At 40.6% G+C, this 17,827-nt stretch overlaps 1 protein-coding gene across 1 annotated transcript; it reads left to right on the plus strand.

Moving 5' to 3' along the window:
- The first annotated feature begins 132 nt into the window (after positions 1-132).
- LOC136764527 (uncharacterized) lies at positions 133-12,681 on the plus strand. The gene is made up of 5 exons (XM_066718678.1): positions 133-206; positions 4,658-5,590; positions 6,607-6,791; positions 7,106-7,217; positions 9,553-12,681. Exons 2-5 carry the CDS (start codon positions 5,245-5,247, stop codon positions 11,424-11,426), a joined length of 2,517 nt encoding a protein of 838 aa, XP_066574775.1. The 5' UTR covers positions 133-206; positions 4,658-5,244; the 3' UTR covers positions 11,427-12,681.
- The last annotated feature ends 5,146 nt before the right edge of the window (positions 12,682-17,827 follow it).

Here is a 17,827-nt window from a genome sequence, read left to right on the forward strand (position 1 = left end):
ATTTCCCCTGCTATCATAATAATTAATTAAAAGTGTGTTTGTAAAATTGCATTACAGTAACAATTATTAGTCGATTTTACGGTAGTGTTGTTGTTATGACGACATAACTAAATTAGGATCTGAACCGGATGTGGTCGGTGTACGGCGCAGCGTGGGTCGCAGCTTTGCATTTCCACAGTGAGCAGACTTCCTCGTTTATTGCTGAGGTGAGTTGTTATTCATTTGTTGAAAAGGGTTTTAATTGTAATATTGTAGTGCTTGTTTTGAACATCACTTCGCCACGTCGTCGTTCAACTGATGGGGAGCATGATCTGGGTTAATATATTAGTGATGCTTCTTCACGACGGCTTGCACAGAACTTCAGAGGTAGCAACGTGGTGAGACGTAAACTTAAGTTTTAGTTATATATAGTTGTATATTATTCTCCGATTTGTGTTACCTAACGTTGCCGCATTCTTTAACATACATTATTTATTTATCCCGGTTTCCCAGGCAATTTATATGTTTTAACCTATTTGTTAGCTCTGTCTGCAGAACACTATTGTAAAATTGTAGTAAGTACTGTAGTAAATTACAATAGGTAATACAGTAGGCTATATTAGTTACAGTATACTACATTACAAAAGTCTTATGGTATAAAATAGTATTATAGTATTGTTGTACTGCAGTAAGTACTAGTACATCACAAATGTACTACATGATAATATAGTATAATAGAATAGTATTTGTTATAGTACTTTGGTAAGATCTCAAGTACATAACAAAGTACTACAGCATACAAGAGTGTACTGTAATATATCACATGTTCATACAGTATTCTATAGTATACAAGTGTACTATAGTATATCATGTTCATACAGTATACTATAACTATAGTATACAAATGGTTTTAGTGTGTTTTGGTGGTGAGTCCAAGTAACATGAAGCATGCAGCTATGTGTGTCCCTCTGAAGCTCCAACCTAGAGAGGCTATGCTCACATGTTCTGCCAATAGGTTTAGGTAAACAAGCGTTTATCTATCCTCGAATCAGTAAATGTTAGGAAAGTTATGTTAATCTGTGATTATTTTAAAATGTAATAAATTATCATAATTTTGTTAGTTATTTTTCTACATTCATTGATAGTACATGAGTTTTAAGTCATGCTGAATCAGTTAGGTCTATCACCATGAGAATTGAATCGAGAGGATTGAACTGCACACCTTTATGTAAATCTTATTGTGTAGAAGCAACGGAATGTGAAGTGTGTTCTTTGATCCCGCTGAACCTTTTGAAATAACTTCCCTATTATAACATCCACCCTGCAGGTTTTGCAGGAATCAGATTTCATACCTGGTTAATTTTGCTATCCCTAGCTTAAATACTTCTGTTCTGTCAGCACTGCACTGGTGGCACAACTGCTTTGAATATCTATGCAAAATGGCCATGAATGTGGAGAACCATGCACAGCTCAAAAGGGCTATAGACACTAAATAGGTGTTGTGTGTGCAGAGAGAACTTCAGATGCTGGCATAGGAGAAATATGCCCTGCTGAGGTGAACCAAAATTGTTGTGATAATTGGGAATCAAGTCATGTCAGGGGAGTAGTCTTTTGACATACCCAGCTTGAGTAAAGTCAAGTCGAATCACTGAATGAGAGAGAATAATATCATCATACAATATGGCCTCAATGATGTTAAGCACTAAAGGTCCATGTTTTCTCAGTCAATTTCTGCCTCCTTTAAACTCTTTTTAGTTAAAGAGTTTATTCATTATCATGTTTATGATTATCAGTTTTCACTGATGTTTTAATCAATGAGTTGCTCTTGCACATTCTTTTGGATATCAACTATCAAATAATCTCAGAATTAAGCAGGGTGCTATGAAAATGAGAATATAGATAATTAGTATATGATAACCCTCGCCAGGAATATCTTGGCAAACTAAAGCAGACAAGCTGGGTGCAACCATATATATATTTGTGAAACATGGCACAAGAAAATAACTTAATTTTATAGACCACCTGATGGAAGCAATCCAACAAGGGTGTGCTATACCCATAAAGTTGCCACCTTAGCCAAGCATAACATTAAGTTCCATATGCAACCCTGGTTATCTGAATAAGAAAATTACTCCAAGGTGGTCTATGGGACATTGCAGTGAAAGCAGTGAAAAATCTCATATCAAAGCTGTCGATAGGCCTATGTGCACTGTCACTCAGAAAAGCCCCCTGCCTTGTCTGTTTTATCTCTGTAGCATACAGACACACTTTGTCTTTTGCCAGAGCCTGCAGGCTCAAGAGTGACCTTGCAGTTTTGGGTGTTATTTTCCATTTCAGATAACCAGGGTTGCATACCCTACCTAACATTCTCATTGAAGTTGAGAATAATTTCCAATGGGGACTATGGGATACCAAGTACCCAAGCCATTATGATGGAAGACTACTGATGTGTCTGAAGTCCACAGTCCTTATGGATGTGAGGTCCCAACTGGGCAGAGAATATATATTGTGACACCGTGTTGGGTGGTTCGGTGAGGATTAACCCCAAGGAGACCTGGGAGCTCAGCTGGGGATAAACATAATCAAGAGCAAGGAGTTCAAAGGGGCCTTGCAACTACTGAAGGAAATGTCATGACAATAATAACTAGGAGCATGTAAGAACAATGCCACCTAATTTGGCACAATGCCAAGAGAGAGTGCACCCCAGGTGACTCTCCATCAATGCAGATAGACCTTGAGTGTGGAGGGAGACCTGCCAGCAACCAACAGCTCAAGCAGAATTTCTAAAATTGCCATTTTCCTCTGTGCTGACACCATATCTGGAAACTCTGCCAAAATTACCAGTACTCGTGCAGGTAGCCCTTGCACTCTGAATAGTAGCCAATATTATGTCAGAGAGGCCTAAGGCTGAAAGACAGCTGGAGCAGATGCTAAAGTGTGCCGCATGCTTGGGATAGGTCTGCTCTCAGGAGAAGCTGCTATGGGTCCCCACAGAGCAGCAGGACAAGGGCCAAAAACCATGGACTCTGAGACCATCAGGGAGCTCAGCAGGACTGTACAGTTGTCTGCAAAAGTTTGGGCACCCCTGGTCAAATTACATGTTTTGTTGATTTTTTAATTGAAAATAATTTAAAACAACCTCTGCAGGGAACAAACTTAAACTTAAACATTTCTGTAAATGTTGCACCCTATTAGTCAGAACTTAGTAACGCCCCCTTTGGTAGAAATCATAGCTTGCAAATGTTTCTTGTAGCCAGCTAACAGTCTTTCTATTCTTGCTTTAGGATTTGTTCCCCCACTTTGCAGAATGCTTCTAGTTCTGTAATATTCTTCAGTCGTCTTACATGCACTACATGTTTAAAATCTACCCACAGATATCCAATAATAATAAAGTCTGGGGACTGTGAAGGCTATTCCAAAACCTTACTCTTTCATTTCTTGAAGTAGTTCATGGTTGATTTTGAGGTATGTTTTGGATTATTGTCTTGTAATATCCAACCTCTTTTCAGCTTCAGTTTCTTCCCTGACTGTGGGACATTCACTTCCAGGATTTGTTGCTACTTTAGTAGAATCTATTCGTCCCTGTACCCGCAAAATATTTCCTGTGCCGCTGGATGCCACTCTACCCCATAGCAGGTAGTGTAGAGGGGGGTGGGTTATAGGTGCACCATCTGGTGGAAGTGTTTCCAAGCATAGTGATTTTAAGATCAACCCACAGTAATATGGGGTGTCCAAGAAATAGGCCATACCATGTTCTGAGATGCACTTAGCCTGCTGCCAGTCTCTCCCAACAACAACATGTTTCTTACATAGAAAATAGAGATGGGCAGATCACTTTTGCGAGGAGTTTAAACCATCCAAGATAGCCAAGTGTCCCTGGTTGGAATCAGATAATGTAATAGATAGCTAGCAGAGTACAGCCTTCACACAAAATAAAAAAAGAGACCATCACACAAATCTGAAAAACAGTAGTCGATTATAGCCCTTCTTCCCACCCCCCATCCAAAGCCCAGAACAGACAATTTAGCAGTTGATTTGCAATGCAGGACCCTAATAACAAGCAATTGTTTAATGATGAATGCTGCTCTGTGTACCTCAGGAAGCAGCATCAAGGTTTACCTCTTTATACTGGCTTTGTATACATAATTTGCCTATTTGTTGTTTCATCATTTGCATGTCTGAACACTGAAATGCAAATTCTACAATAACAACATTGCTGAGTTTGTCTTCCATAAAGTTTGTTTGTATTTCACACTAGCTCTTTCTCTGTCAGTTTCACTATTTAACTCCATTTCACTCCAATTGGTTTCCATGCGATTTTCAGTCATGGCATTTTCAACTTTCAGTGACAAAAGAAAATGCGTATTACAGCTGTGTTGTTGTGAAATGTTTTTACCTTACTGCAAAGGGAGGGCTGAGGCTCAGAGGGCAAACAAGTCTGACATGTTTTTAACTGCATATTTTCAAAACTGTCATAATTGAAAACATGGAATTAAGACATAATGGTGGTAATATATGAAAAGCAGAAGAAACTGCAGCCTCCTTCATGATACGAGGTTTTGGAGACTCTTGCTTTAAATAATTAGGACTTAACAGAAGGAAAAAGCCTCATGGCACTAACTGTAACCATTTTCTTCTAATCCACAGAGAAGTAACTTTTCTTCTTCTTAATTTCTAGGTTATGAGGCTAGATTTTGGCAAAGACACTCCATTTTGAGTCATGGACGTTCAGTAAGGTGCCAAGGTTTGGAATTGCATAGCAGAAAGACTGTACGCTAGACAATGCTGGGTGGAAAAAATAATTTTTCCCATTAATAGTCATCAAAGTTCAACTCGTAACAATGTGCATAGAGCAAATACAAATTAAAAAACAAGTACCAGAATACATGGTATAGCATATATTAAAGAGTTATAAAAAATCTTTTAACACATATGTACATTATAAGGCAGGAGTTGAAAATGCCTCACAGAACCATAGTTCTTTTGGATGGGAGTTCCCCTGTTTTAGGGCCATAAGAAGAAATCGCCCTGAAGAACTGCATGTCTTTCCCTTGTCTTGTCTGTGTAAACAAGGTCTGTGCAGCTGCTCACAATTTAGATCCTTTTTCTTAAAAATGTATCTCCTGGATTTCTTTGACTCTTCAGCCCTATCACACATAGTCATGTAGAGGAAAAAACATAACATTTTGAAGTGTGACGGGATACTCAGACCAATACTGTTTGACACTTTAAAAGTCAGTGAAAGGATTTAAGCTGAAGCAAGACATGGAGAGTATGTCTGAATCCGGCAGTGCTACATTGGATTATTCCACAGTGACATTCCAATCCCAGCTCACCTCCATCATGGAGATTCTAGTGAGATCAGCGGTGTCTGACATCAGTAAGCTTGTGGAAGGCAACGTGACAGGTCTCCAGGCTGAAGTGGCCCAGAGCAAGAGGGAGAATGAAAGCTTGAGCTGGAGACTGTGGTTGTATGAGAGCCAGACAAAGGAGCAGCAAGGGGCCGGGGCGACTGGCACGGGCAGGGTGGTACCCCCTCAGAACAGCCGCAGCATCGGTGTGCAGGTGGACAAAGAGAACACTGTGGTGGAGCCCAGAGGAGCGGCAGGTGGTAAGTTAGACTTATAATAAAGAAACCAAAAATAATAAACTGTCTGTAAAGTGGCAAGATCAATTAAAGATAAAACAAAAAAGTACATTTCTTGTTTTGATAAGTAAATCAAAAGTCAATACTTGTTTGAAATGCCTTTTGCAGCAATTCCAGCTGTGAGATTTGGGGTAAGTCTCTACCAGGTTTGCCCATCTGGATTGTGCCATTACAGCCCATTCTTGGCATAATTGTTCAAGCTATGTCAAGTTGGATGGGGATTGTTGGTGGACAGCTATCTTCAAGTCTTGCCACAGATTCTCAATGAGATTCAAGTCTGTGCTTTGACTTGGCCACTCTCTTCTTTCACTTTCTTGTTTTAAAGCCTCTCCAGAGTCTACAATTAACTTTGCAAATTCAAAGAGGGATTTTGCATGGGCTTTTTTCAGAAATAGTTTCCTTCATGCCACTCTACCATACAGGCCAGATTTGTGGATTACATGAGCTGTTTTTGACGCATGGACAGCTTCTCCGATCTCAGCCTTGGAACTCTTTCAGAGTTGTCATTGGCCTCTCGTGGCTTCTCTGACCCATATCCTTCTTATCCAGCTGCTCAGTTTAGGAGGATGGCCTGCTCTAACAACATTCCACAAAATTATCCAGGAGTTGATTTGAAAGCTGCTTGGTCTGCGTGGTACTATCTTTGCTTTGAATGCACTACCCAAATGTAGGACCTTACAGACTGGTATATTTAATCTGCAATCATGTTTACCCCTTTTATTACACACAGATGGATTCCATTCAACTTATTATGTGAATTCAGGCAATTGCACCAATTAGTGGAAATATTAGTGAACATATAAACATAGTGATTGTTGCCAGCGATTTAACTGAGAAAATGAATTAACAATACAAATGTACGTGTTGATGTTTCAAATACAGTTTCGAACAGCAGGCATTACTATCAAACATTTTTGAGCGCACATGCAATATTTGTTTAAGCAGACTTGGCTTCTTGTATTAAAAAAAAAAATCTTCAGGGACAAGGGAGAGAGAGACTCCTGTCACTGAGACTGAGAACCCACTGGAAGAAGGATGGTGCAGCAGCCTATGGAAAGCTAAGGAGCCAACTTCTGTGAACATCGAAGTAGAGGTCACCGAGCTATACCCTGTCCACTTTGCAGAGGAGGCCACAGAACCAGTGTCTGTCACCATTAAGCAGGAGGTTAGTTACTTGGGTGAAGCACTTCTTTTGTAACGTCCACTTACGGCCATTTAAGACATTATTTACTGATTTAAACGCAATTTGTGACAAGTTGTGAATACATTGCAAGGTAGAGAGTAATGACTAATAATTTACATTTTTGTTGTTATTGGTGTTGGTAGTTTACATGTACTTCCTGTGGCCATGTGAGTTTTCGGTTTGTGCTTATTTTTCCTCACACATCCAAAATACATGATACTAGGTTGATTGGCTAGTCAAATGTTCTCTCCACTGATGTACATATTCTGCAGAACTTGAACTCTTCTCTGTTACAGTCTGTAGAATTGGAAGAGCTCAGGTCTGAGTCGCTTCGTATCAAACTGGAGAGAACTGATGAGGACATGGACAAGAGTGACCTGCATGGGGAACTAATTATGGGTGTACAAAGTAAGTGTAGAAATAAGGACTGTGCAAAATGAAGTCCCGCTGTTTGGATTCAATCCGACATCATACAGTGAGGGGAAAAAACTATTTGATCCCCTGCTGATTTTGTAGGTTTGCCCACTGACAAAGAAATTATCATTCTATCATTTTAATGGTAGGTGTATTTTAACAGTGAGAGACAGAATAACAACAAAAAAATCCAGAAAAACACATTTCAAAAAAGTTATACATTGATTTGCATGTTAATGAGGGAAATAAGTATTTGAGCCCCTATCAATCAGGAAGATTTCTGGCTCCCAGGTGTCTTTTATACAGGTAATGAGCTGAGATTAAGAGCAATCTCTTAAAGGGAGTGCTCCTAATCTCAGCTCGTTACCTGTATAAAATACACCTGTCCACAGAAGCAATTAATCAATCAGATTCCAAACTCTCCACCATGGCCAAGACCAAAGAGCTGTCCAAGGATGTCAGGGACAAGATTGTAGACCTACACAAGGCTGGAATGGGCTACAAGACCATCACCAAGCAGCTTGGTGAGAAGGTGACAACAGTTGGTGCGATTATTCGCAAATGGAAGAAACACAAAATAACTGTCAGTCTCCCTCGGTCTGGGGCTCCATGTAAGATTTCACCTCGTGGTGTTTCAATGATCATGAGAACGGTGAGGAATCAGCCCAGAACTACACGGGAGGATCTTGTTAATGATCTCAAGGCAGCTGGGACCATAGTCACCAAGAAAACAATTGGTAACACACTACGCTGTGAAGAACTGAAATCCTGCAGCGCCCGCAAGGTCCCCCTGCTCAAGAAAGCACATGTACAGGCCCGTCTGAAGTTTGCCAATGAACATCTGAATGATTCAGAGGAGAACTGGGTGAAAGTGTTGTGGTCAGATGAGACCAAAATCAAGCTCTTTGGCATCAACTCAACTCGCCGTGTTTGGAGGAGGAGGAATGACCCCAAGAACACCATCCCCACCATCAAACATGGAAGGGGAAACATTATGCTTTGGGGGTGTTTTTCTGCTAAGGGGACAGGACAACTGCACTGCATCAAAGGGACGATGGATGGGGCCATGTACCATCAAATCTTGGGTGAGAACCTCCTTCCCTCAGCCAGGGCATTGAAAATGGGTCGTGGATGGGTATTCCAGCATGACAATGACCCAAAACACACAGCCAAAGCAACAAAGGAGTGGCTCAAGAAGAAGCACATTAAGGTCCTGGAGTGGCCTAGCCAGTCTCCAGACCTTAATCCCATAGAAAATCTGTGGAGGGAGCTGAAGGTTCGAGTAGGCAAACGTCAGCCTCGAAACCTTAATGACTTGGAGAGGATCTGCAAAGAGCAGTGGGACAAAATCCCTCCTGAGATGTGTGCAAACCTGGTGGCCAACTACAAGAAACGTCTGACCTATGTGATTGCCAATAAGGGTTTTGCCACCAAGTACTAAGTCGAAGGGGTCAAATACTTATTTCCCTCATTAACATGCAAATCCATTGATAACTTTTTTGAAATGCGTTTTTCTGGATTTTGTTGTTGTTATTCTGTCTCTCACTGTTAAAATACACCTACCATTAAAATTATAGACTGATCATTTATTTGTCAGTGGGCAAACGTACAAAATCAGCAGGGGATCAAATACTTTTTTCCCCTCACTGTATGTACAGCTCTGAGTGCTTCTCTCACCCACATAGTTCCACCAGTACAGACCCACTACACCAAAACGCTCTTCTAAGTTCATAAGAATGATGTCATTGCAACAGGGTCATATACTAAAACACTGTTTCAGTTACATGGGACAGCTGACAGGACAGCAGAAAGTGAAAGATACCCAGTATTTGGTGCACTTTCTGTTTTATTATTTTATTATATGTTGAACCTTGTTTTTTATTTTTAAACATAAAAATCTACAATATTCAGCATATTAGCAAAACTTGCTATAGGTAACATGTATATAGAATAACTTGACTGCGGACTTTCAATCAATTTGTGTAGATCTCTTTGCAGGGTAGCCAAAGAGTGCTTTACAGATTGATAAACGGACAACAAAATTAATAAAATCATAAACCATTTATAAAATAAACTAAAATTAAATAAAGTATAATTATATACTACAGCAGCAAGATGATCACAAAGTTCTTTAAGCTGTGGACTTCCTCTGGTTGAGGCTGCCTCTCGACGGCCCTTGGGGGTGCCGTAAAATCAACAGACCATGGGTGACGATGATTAGTCAATACCCATGTGCACATGTTAATCCTCTGTGGTGGGGTGCCTCATCTGTCCTCTGGGGTGGATCAAGGTGTCTCATCAACCCCTGTTTCTTTCATCCTTTTTCCAGGACCTATAGAGCCCAGTACTCTCCCTGATTCTAGGGCTCCCATTGTGGAGGAGTTGGCCTCCAGTCTAAGGCAGGATGCAGAGCCAACAGCTACGGAAGCCAGAAAGGAGCTCACAGAGCAGCACAGGAGAAGCCAGAGGGTGGAGGAGGATCTCAGTAGACTGAACTCTATTGATTTGGCGCAATCAGGGCCTGCGTATTGTACACAAATTTGCAGATTACCAGTTTCTGACCAGGGCACAGAACAGCTAAATCTGGTGCCTGAAAACAGTTCAAAAAGGTTCAACAGCCCAAGGCGTGGTAGCAACAAGAAGCATATTAAAAACAAGCAGAATAGACTATCCACTGCTAACCTACTAAAACAGGACCTGGGGCACCTGTGGAGTCACATTGTAGATAGTCACGCTGAGCACCAGGCTGATCAGACTGAGAAGGAGAGTACTGATGATAGTCAGATAGAGCCCTGCTCAGGATCGGTAGACACTAACCCAGAAGTGAATAAGAACCAGAAGCCAAACCTACAATCTAAATGTAACCAAGGTGAAGATGTAGTTCCTGATTGCATCCAGCAGGGATGGCGTCTGGAGAGTGGAGAGCAACGGCATGGACAGAGGCTTGAGAAGACTTCGCAGCGGGAGATGGTGAAAACGCTGAGATCCTACACTGTTACAGTGGAGAGCTCCTCATTGCAGGCAAGACAGACGAAGCAACAACAACTTCAGCAGAAGCAGCAGAAAACAAAGAAGCAGCAACAGCAGCAGCAATCCCTGCCCTCCAGCACAATACCCCCAGCCCCTGCGAATGAGCATGCCATAGACAGTGATGGTAAGAATCAGGGACATATGCTCTGCCCCCAGCAAGAGGAGGATTCCACTGCAACAGCAACTGCAGAGGTGGCAGCTGGGAAGCACCACACACCTCAGCGGACTCCCGTGAGGAAGCGGCTGCATTCCTGTGACCAATGCGGGAAGGGCTTCCGAGAACCTGAAAGACTGGACGAACACCGGCCCAGCTGTACAGGAAAGAAGCCATATCATTGCTGGCAGTGTGGAAAGTCTTTCCTTCATCCAAGCAAGCTCAAGGCACACAAGCACGTTCATGCGGGCCAGAGGAGGCACTGCTGTACCCATTGTGGTAAGAACTTCACCCGAGCCAGCACTCTCAAGACCCACCAGCACATCCACACTGGTGCCAGGCCTTATAAGTGCCCCCAGTGCGGGAAGACATTCAACCAGTCTGGGGCTCTGCACTCGCACCTGCAGACCCATTCAGGGGATCGGCCATACACTTGCAAGGACTGTGGCAAGAGCTTTGGCAAAGAGATTAACCTGAAGAGACACCAGTTAACCCACACAGGGGAGAAGCCCCATGCCTGCGATCAGTGCGGCAAGAGCTTCAGCCAAGCGGGTGATCTCAAGACCCACCAGCGCATCCACACAGGGGAGAAGCCCTACTCCTGCAAACAGTGTGGCAAGAGCTTCATCCAGTCCAGCCAGCTGCTCAAGCACCAGCGCATCCACACAGGGGAGAAGCTCTACAAGTGCCCCGTGTGCAAGAAGTGCTTCCTCCAGTCGGGCCACCTCAAGTCACACCAGAAGAGCCACACTGAGGAGCGGCCGTTTAGCTGTGACGAATGTGGCAAGAAGTACAAGAACAGCCGCAGCCTCCGTTTTCACAAGCAGGTGCATACGGGAGAGAGACCACACGGCTGCCCACAGTGCGGCATGAACTTCTTCCGCTCAGACACCCTGAAGATACACCAGCGTATCCACACGGGGGAGAAACCCTACCAGTGCAAGCGCTGTGGGCGGCGCTTCAACGAGCTCGGCAACCTGAAACGACACCGGCGGTGTCACACAGCGAACAAACCATAGAGCTGTTAAGAGAATGTTTTGCTATATTGTGACCACACACACAATTTCTGGACAACTCCTAGTCTAGGCCTTGGAGCCTTTAAACGGGTTTTGCAATCCTCATCTGAAATCCTGCTAGACGTGAACCCTCAAGGATCAGGATTGTGTTTCCCTGCGGCCTTCCTTGGTTTTTGTAGTGTTGAACAAAACATAAAAATTAGACCACAGTGACATCAATTAAATGTTTAAGAAAGTATTTTACAATTGTTTTGTTTTGTGTAGCACATTGCACTATGGCATGAGCAGATATGATAAGTCCACAATCCACCATGAACTTGTTGTACTGATTTGCAGCTGTTAGTATATTGTGTCTTTCCACATAAGGACATCTACATGGGGAAGAAGCCCTACCGATGCCTGCGGCAGCCCTGCGGCTGGTCCTTCTACTAGCTAGGCACCTCAACTGGCTCCATTGGCTTCACTTGTTGAACAAACCCTCCACTAGGAGAACACATGATCCCTTGAGGACTCCTGGTCATGTCCAATATGAATTTCTTGGTTGCCATAGCTGTGGTGATCAGCTTCCCAGATCTGCCACATCGCTAAAACAAATATTAAAATAACCCAAAAAATATCAAGGGGAAAGTAATATACCAGTATTGTTAATGCACCATTATTGAGTCACACACAGATCAAAAATAGAGAGAGGAAGAAAAAAGATTGGTATTTTAATTGGAACAAACTGAAGCGATGTAAAGTATATACACACAATGGCTATAGCAGTGGTTCCCAAACCAGTCTTGGGGGACCCCCTACCCTGCTGGTTTTTGTTCCAACCGAGCTCTCAATTACTTAATTGAACTAATAATTTCCTAAATCAGAGACTTTTTAATTATTTTAAACAGTAGGGGTTTTAAGTTTAAAAAACGTATTGAAGAAACAACTATTTTCTTACACAATTTAAAAAGTAAAATCTAAGCAGATTGTTACTTCACTTAAGGTTCAATTAAGTAATTGAGAGCTCGGTTGGAACACAAACCAGCAGGGTAGGGGGTCCCCCAGGACTGGTTTGGGAACCACTGGGCTATAGGAAGTATTCACTTTTTCACATTTGTATGTGTTATAACCTGAAAATGTGATGCATCTAAATGGGATTTTCAGCTGGTCAGCTGTATTGTGTAGCTGTATTTCCTAGGCTTGTTGGGTCTTATTTCTCATATAATTGTTGCATATGGTAAAATGTTCTCAATAAATAATAATGTGAAAATAATATGAATTATGATACAAAATAGTGTCTTGATTTATAATTATGTATGTATGATTTTTTTTATAGTGTAGTGCCAGTATGGAATGATTTCACATCTTTACCTAATCTCTTCAAGGGCTATTTTGTCTCTGCTGTAGCATCATAGCACTCTGGATAGGCTGCCAAGATGGATTTAAGCCACTGTAACAGTAACTTCAATGGTTACCCTTCAGATATTAAACCTATTCTGCTTACATACAGATCTCTTCAGCACTGCCCCTGAATATGTGTCCACTTCTAAAGCAGTGATCATCGAGGCAAAAGAAAATGTAATGTGGGTTGTGACTAGGGCCCGACAGATATATCGGAGCACTGATATTATCGACTGATCTTGGCCTTTTACAGCAATATCTGTATTGTCACATGGCACGTATTCCACCGATAATGCACATATATATCTTCTCAAACTATTGGCTAGATATATTTCTTTCAAATTACCATAAAATCCTTAGTCAGACTTCAGACAATAAATAAATACATTTTTATTTGGTTTTACAGTCATTATTATCATTATTTACCATTCTTTTTTAACATGGTTATGGTGCTTTAGTTTTCACTGGAAGCTTCTGACTCTCATGATTCTCATGCGCAGCGGTGCTGCGCACACACTAATGGGCACCGTGGAGAAACAAACACCCACTGGGAAACGGGGATTATTAACCAATAAACATGTTTTACTAAAACCCTCATAACCAACAGAAAGTATTTTTGAAAGCTGTGCTGCATTTGAGTATCCATGGTTTTGGTTATTGTTTATTTTCATCATAAGATTACTGTATACTATGGCATAGAGGCAGATTTTTACTGAAAAGTTATTTTTAATCACTTCAAAATTCACAATAGCAATTAAAATAAAGAAAAACTGTAAATGTTAGTTCAAGATGTTGACTGGATATCAGCAAACAAAGAATGTCTCCAAATGACAAGCAAGCTCAGATCACAGTAAAATATCTAAAGAAAATAAATGAAGAACACATCCCTCAGACAACGTTGGATAAAATATTTATATTTATAAAAATATTTCAAATCCTACATCGTGTTTTGGCTATGATTCATATTGCAATATGTTTAACATGCGTATTAAATAAGTTACACTTTTTTTTTAAACAAATGCAACTGTGCTGTGCTGCCTGCAGTATCGGCAGTATTGAGCACTAAGGAGGACTGAACCCGAGAGAACCTGACGTGTAAAATGCTAATATAACTTAGGCCAACACTATTATATTATTTGTTCTAATGTATAGAACATGCATATTTTTATATTTTTCCTTTATTCTCCCTTATTCTAATTTATTTAGTTTATTTTTACAATGTTAAATTCGTGGTTGTTATTTATGATGAAAATTAATGTTAAGTTTTTATTATGTAAAATGTAAACATCCTGACAGGAAGAGATTTGAGGGATCCATGCTAGAAAATGTCTGTTTTGCATGCTAAGAAAAAAAAAAAACCTCTTGTGACCAGTGTTTGAATTGAGGAGGTGCTGGGGGGGTCCAGGACCCCCCATAAGAGGTAGGAGAGAAAACTTTCAACTTGGGGGTCTCGATATTTCATTGAATAAAAATATTATTTTTTGTCTAAATTAATGTTCTGACATGAGACGACTCCTCCGGCTACTTCCAATTCTCATCAGTGTTCGCTCGAACTCGCAGTGTTGTGACTCAATTACAGCAGCGACTGAGTTTTCAGCAGCTGAGTAAGTGGAAACATAAAATTCTTGTCTGATTTAGGATTGTTTACAATTTAGTTACTATAACTTTTGAATTGTTCACCTTCGTGCTGAACAGCAACTAGCTTGTAATGTAGCCCGCTAGCTGATTTTTCTTTTTAATCTTATCTATCAGACAATTGTAGGTAGATATGTTAACATTACTCTGAAAAAAGTGGTTACATGGAGCAAACTTCATAATTCAGAATGAAATGATTCAAGTTATTAATTTCTCCTCATTATCATTGAAGAGAAAATAATGCTTAGACAGTTAATGTCAGCCTATTTGCATGTCGTCTATTTGTGCTCTGCAAAGAAATGTTTAACAATTTTTTTTTTTGTTACAGTCGCCTGAACCATATCTTCCCTATTTTATCACTGTGAGATCTAGGAACATTAAAAACATTAAAAAAATTAAATAATGCCTGCAGTCACTCTTTTGCTCACTCCACTTCACACTTCTCCACTTCCACTTCTCTGACGTCAGTCTGGATGTGAGCAGGACGGCTCGCATGAGAAAGGTACCATGAAATGTCCCCGTTAGGACTATCCCTGCCAGGACTCAAACATCACTAGAGTTTGGCCAGGAGGAATTGAATTACGATTGGCTCTCATTCCCACCCTGCTACTGGCTGCTGGAATCACCTTCTGTTTAAAATGTTTTTGGTGTACTGTTTGCTACATCATTAGACTGCTAGCGGGTAGACTAAGAATATAAACTGCCGTTTTAGACAAAAGTAGTTAATTATATACATTTGTAATCATGATAAAATCACTAGCATGATTACACACACCAACATACACTATGTATAGTATCCTTCACTAAACTACATCGAATATTACTGCTTTAAAATAACCTACAAAAAATAAAGAGTGACATCCGAAGTTTCTCTGATGGGTTATATTTTTGACTTGCTTCGGATGGAAGCTTTCAACGAGAGCTTTTAACAAGAAACAAAAACTTGCAGTTTGCAATATTTTCTGCATGTCTCTTGGAAAGTAACTGATACCTAATGTTGTGAACTGTTTATTCCGTGTGTGTTTATCATTACTTGTAAATATCTGTGAGGAGTCTGCATGTTGTGTTTTCTCCCGTTCCTCCATTTTCCTCCCACTGTCCAGTCACTATAGACAATGTAAATGGTGTGCAATACTAAATCAAATATTAACACCATATGTGTATGTGTGTGTATCATGTAGTGTGTATGTACATACACACACGTCTATCTGTACATATTTATCGTTATTGTATTATGCATTGTTCTGACAGGGATATTGTAGTGGATCTTGTTCTGACAGGGATATTGTAGTGCAACCTATTTCTTCCTGACAGGGATACTGTTATATGTTTGTGTTTCTGAAGTATTTACAAGTTGCCATAGAGAGACACAGGAGAGTACAGGTGAGAGGCAACCATCTTGTTGTTTGACTAGTTTCAGACCAGTCTTAGCATTGCTCATTTTGTTTTAAGTTGGCCTTAATTGAAGATAGCATTGTCTGTAGTTTGCCTAAATTGAAGTCAATTCAGTTCAGTTGCTGAGTTGGTGAAAGTAAACAGGTTGTAGAAGGGAGATTTTGTCTAGGACTAGCAGGAATTCTGTTGCAGGTGTGAATTGGGGGCAGGTAGACAAAAGCTACTTAAAACAGCTGTTGAGAAAGAGCTGCGCTGTTTCTTGGTCACAAGTTAAGCAGTTGACTAGGCAACAGGATCCAAGATAAGAAAAACTAAAAAAATAACAATTAGAAGCATGTGGCCACTGTAGCATTATGTTGGGTGTATTTTGATAAGAGCATTTTAGCTCTGAGCTGAAGCATTGATCTAAGGAAGACCTCTCTCCCCAAAGTTATCAGATTTCCTTAAAGTGTGGAACTGGTTTACATCAAAGTGACAGTCTTGGGTGGATGGCACAGAGAATAGCCCAAATAGTTTGGAATCCTGCTTTGAGATGTCTGAAGAAGGGGGCCTGTAGGTAATAACTCTTTGAAATGGACAAGAGCCCAAATCCAGACACAGAGCTACGAACCCGGGCCAACCGGCATTTCTGAAACCGAAATCCAATCTCACAAACTCAAGAACCAATCACCTATTGATCTGACAGGTGTATAAAGAACAGCGCACGGTCTCTCTCTCTCTCCCTCTCTCTCTCTCTCTCTCACCTGAACCAGAAACTCACTGCCACAGCTCAACCTGTAGCTCTGTTGCCCGAACCGGAACCAGAAACCAACCAAGTCTTTGCCGGCAACAGAAGAGTTAAACTGGGAAAAGGAGATTGAGCCGTACGAAGAATTCTTTTAAAGGACTTTATTAAATAAAGAACTTTACAGACTGCGCTGCCCGCCTGTGCCCACCTGATCAGTGGAGTTTTACAGCTGGACAATTGACTAAGTCGACTGAATACGAATGTGTCAGTCATTTAAATAGCTATTTGAGTCTTAAGAAACTTGACCCTTGGAACGAACAGGGCCCTGCTTTCCTCAAAGACTTTGTCTTCAAATAAGTACGGTGAGAGACCCTGCTTGCCAAGAAGATTTTGTGCACAACCTTGGAGCCTTCAAACCAGTGGAAAATCTGTTTGGAAAAGACTCTGTTTCGCGAAACCCCAACTTCCAGGTGCATCGACTGAGTGGAAGTTCTTGGACAAAGCCGAACTGGACTGCCTTTGTTCCTAACCACACGGACCTCGTGCCGTGTGCTGTTATCTGAGCCCAAAGACAGAGAGGCCTCTCTGCGACGAAGTTCAGATAAGTTTAACAGTTTGGAGTTTGTGATTCATGACATTTGAGAAATCAATTAGAAATGTTATTCTATGACTCATAACTCTAGAATGTGTAATATCATTTAGTTTTCTTAAATATAAATGTGTGTTACATTAAACTGTTTTGTTGATAAATTTAGAAATAAAATCTGTCAATGCCGAGAAATATCTTCTCATTCCTGTTTAACTGTTTAGTCTGAAATTGACACAAGTTAATAGACACCAGATTATAGGTGGCCCTGCCTATCCTTAATCATTGAATAATAGTCAGTTAAGGGAAATTGTGGCAACAAGTAATGATAGGATCTTTCTCGGCACCTAAACGTAAATGAGACTGATATATATAACGAGAAGTTACCTGACATAAATACTAACCTGCGTAGTTATTTGATGTCTGACTAACAATACTAATGAGAGACTCACCTTCGTCTTACTAACCGGTATTGTTGTCAATGTGTTTATAACCTTTTTTTTGTTTAACAATTTATGTGTTATCATATGCGATCCCATGGTCTTTGATTTGGTCACGGAAGTGATTTGTCTTTGATTTGTTGATCTAGAGTTGAATTTTAATTAGTTTTTCCCTTTTGTATAATTAGTGTAGTGCTACATTTAGTCTTTGTTTTTGAATAAATTTGACAATTTATATCTT

This window comes from Amia ocellicauda, chromosome 12 (genome assembly GCF_036373705.1).
Source record: "Amia ocellicauda isolate fAmiCal2 chromosome 12, fAmiCal2.hap1, whole genome shotgun sequence".
NCBI classification, from domain to species: Eukaryota; Metazoa; Chordata; class Actinopteri; order Amiiformes; family Amiidae; genus Amia; species Amia ocellicauda.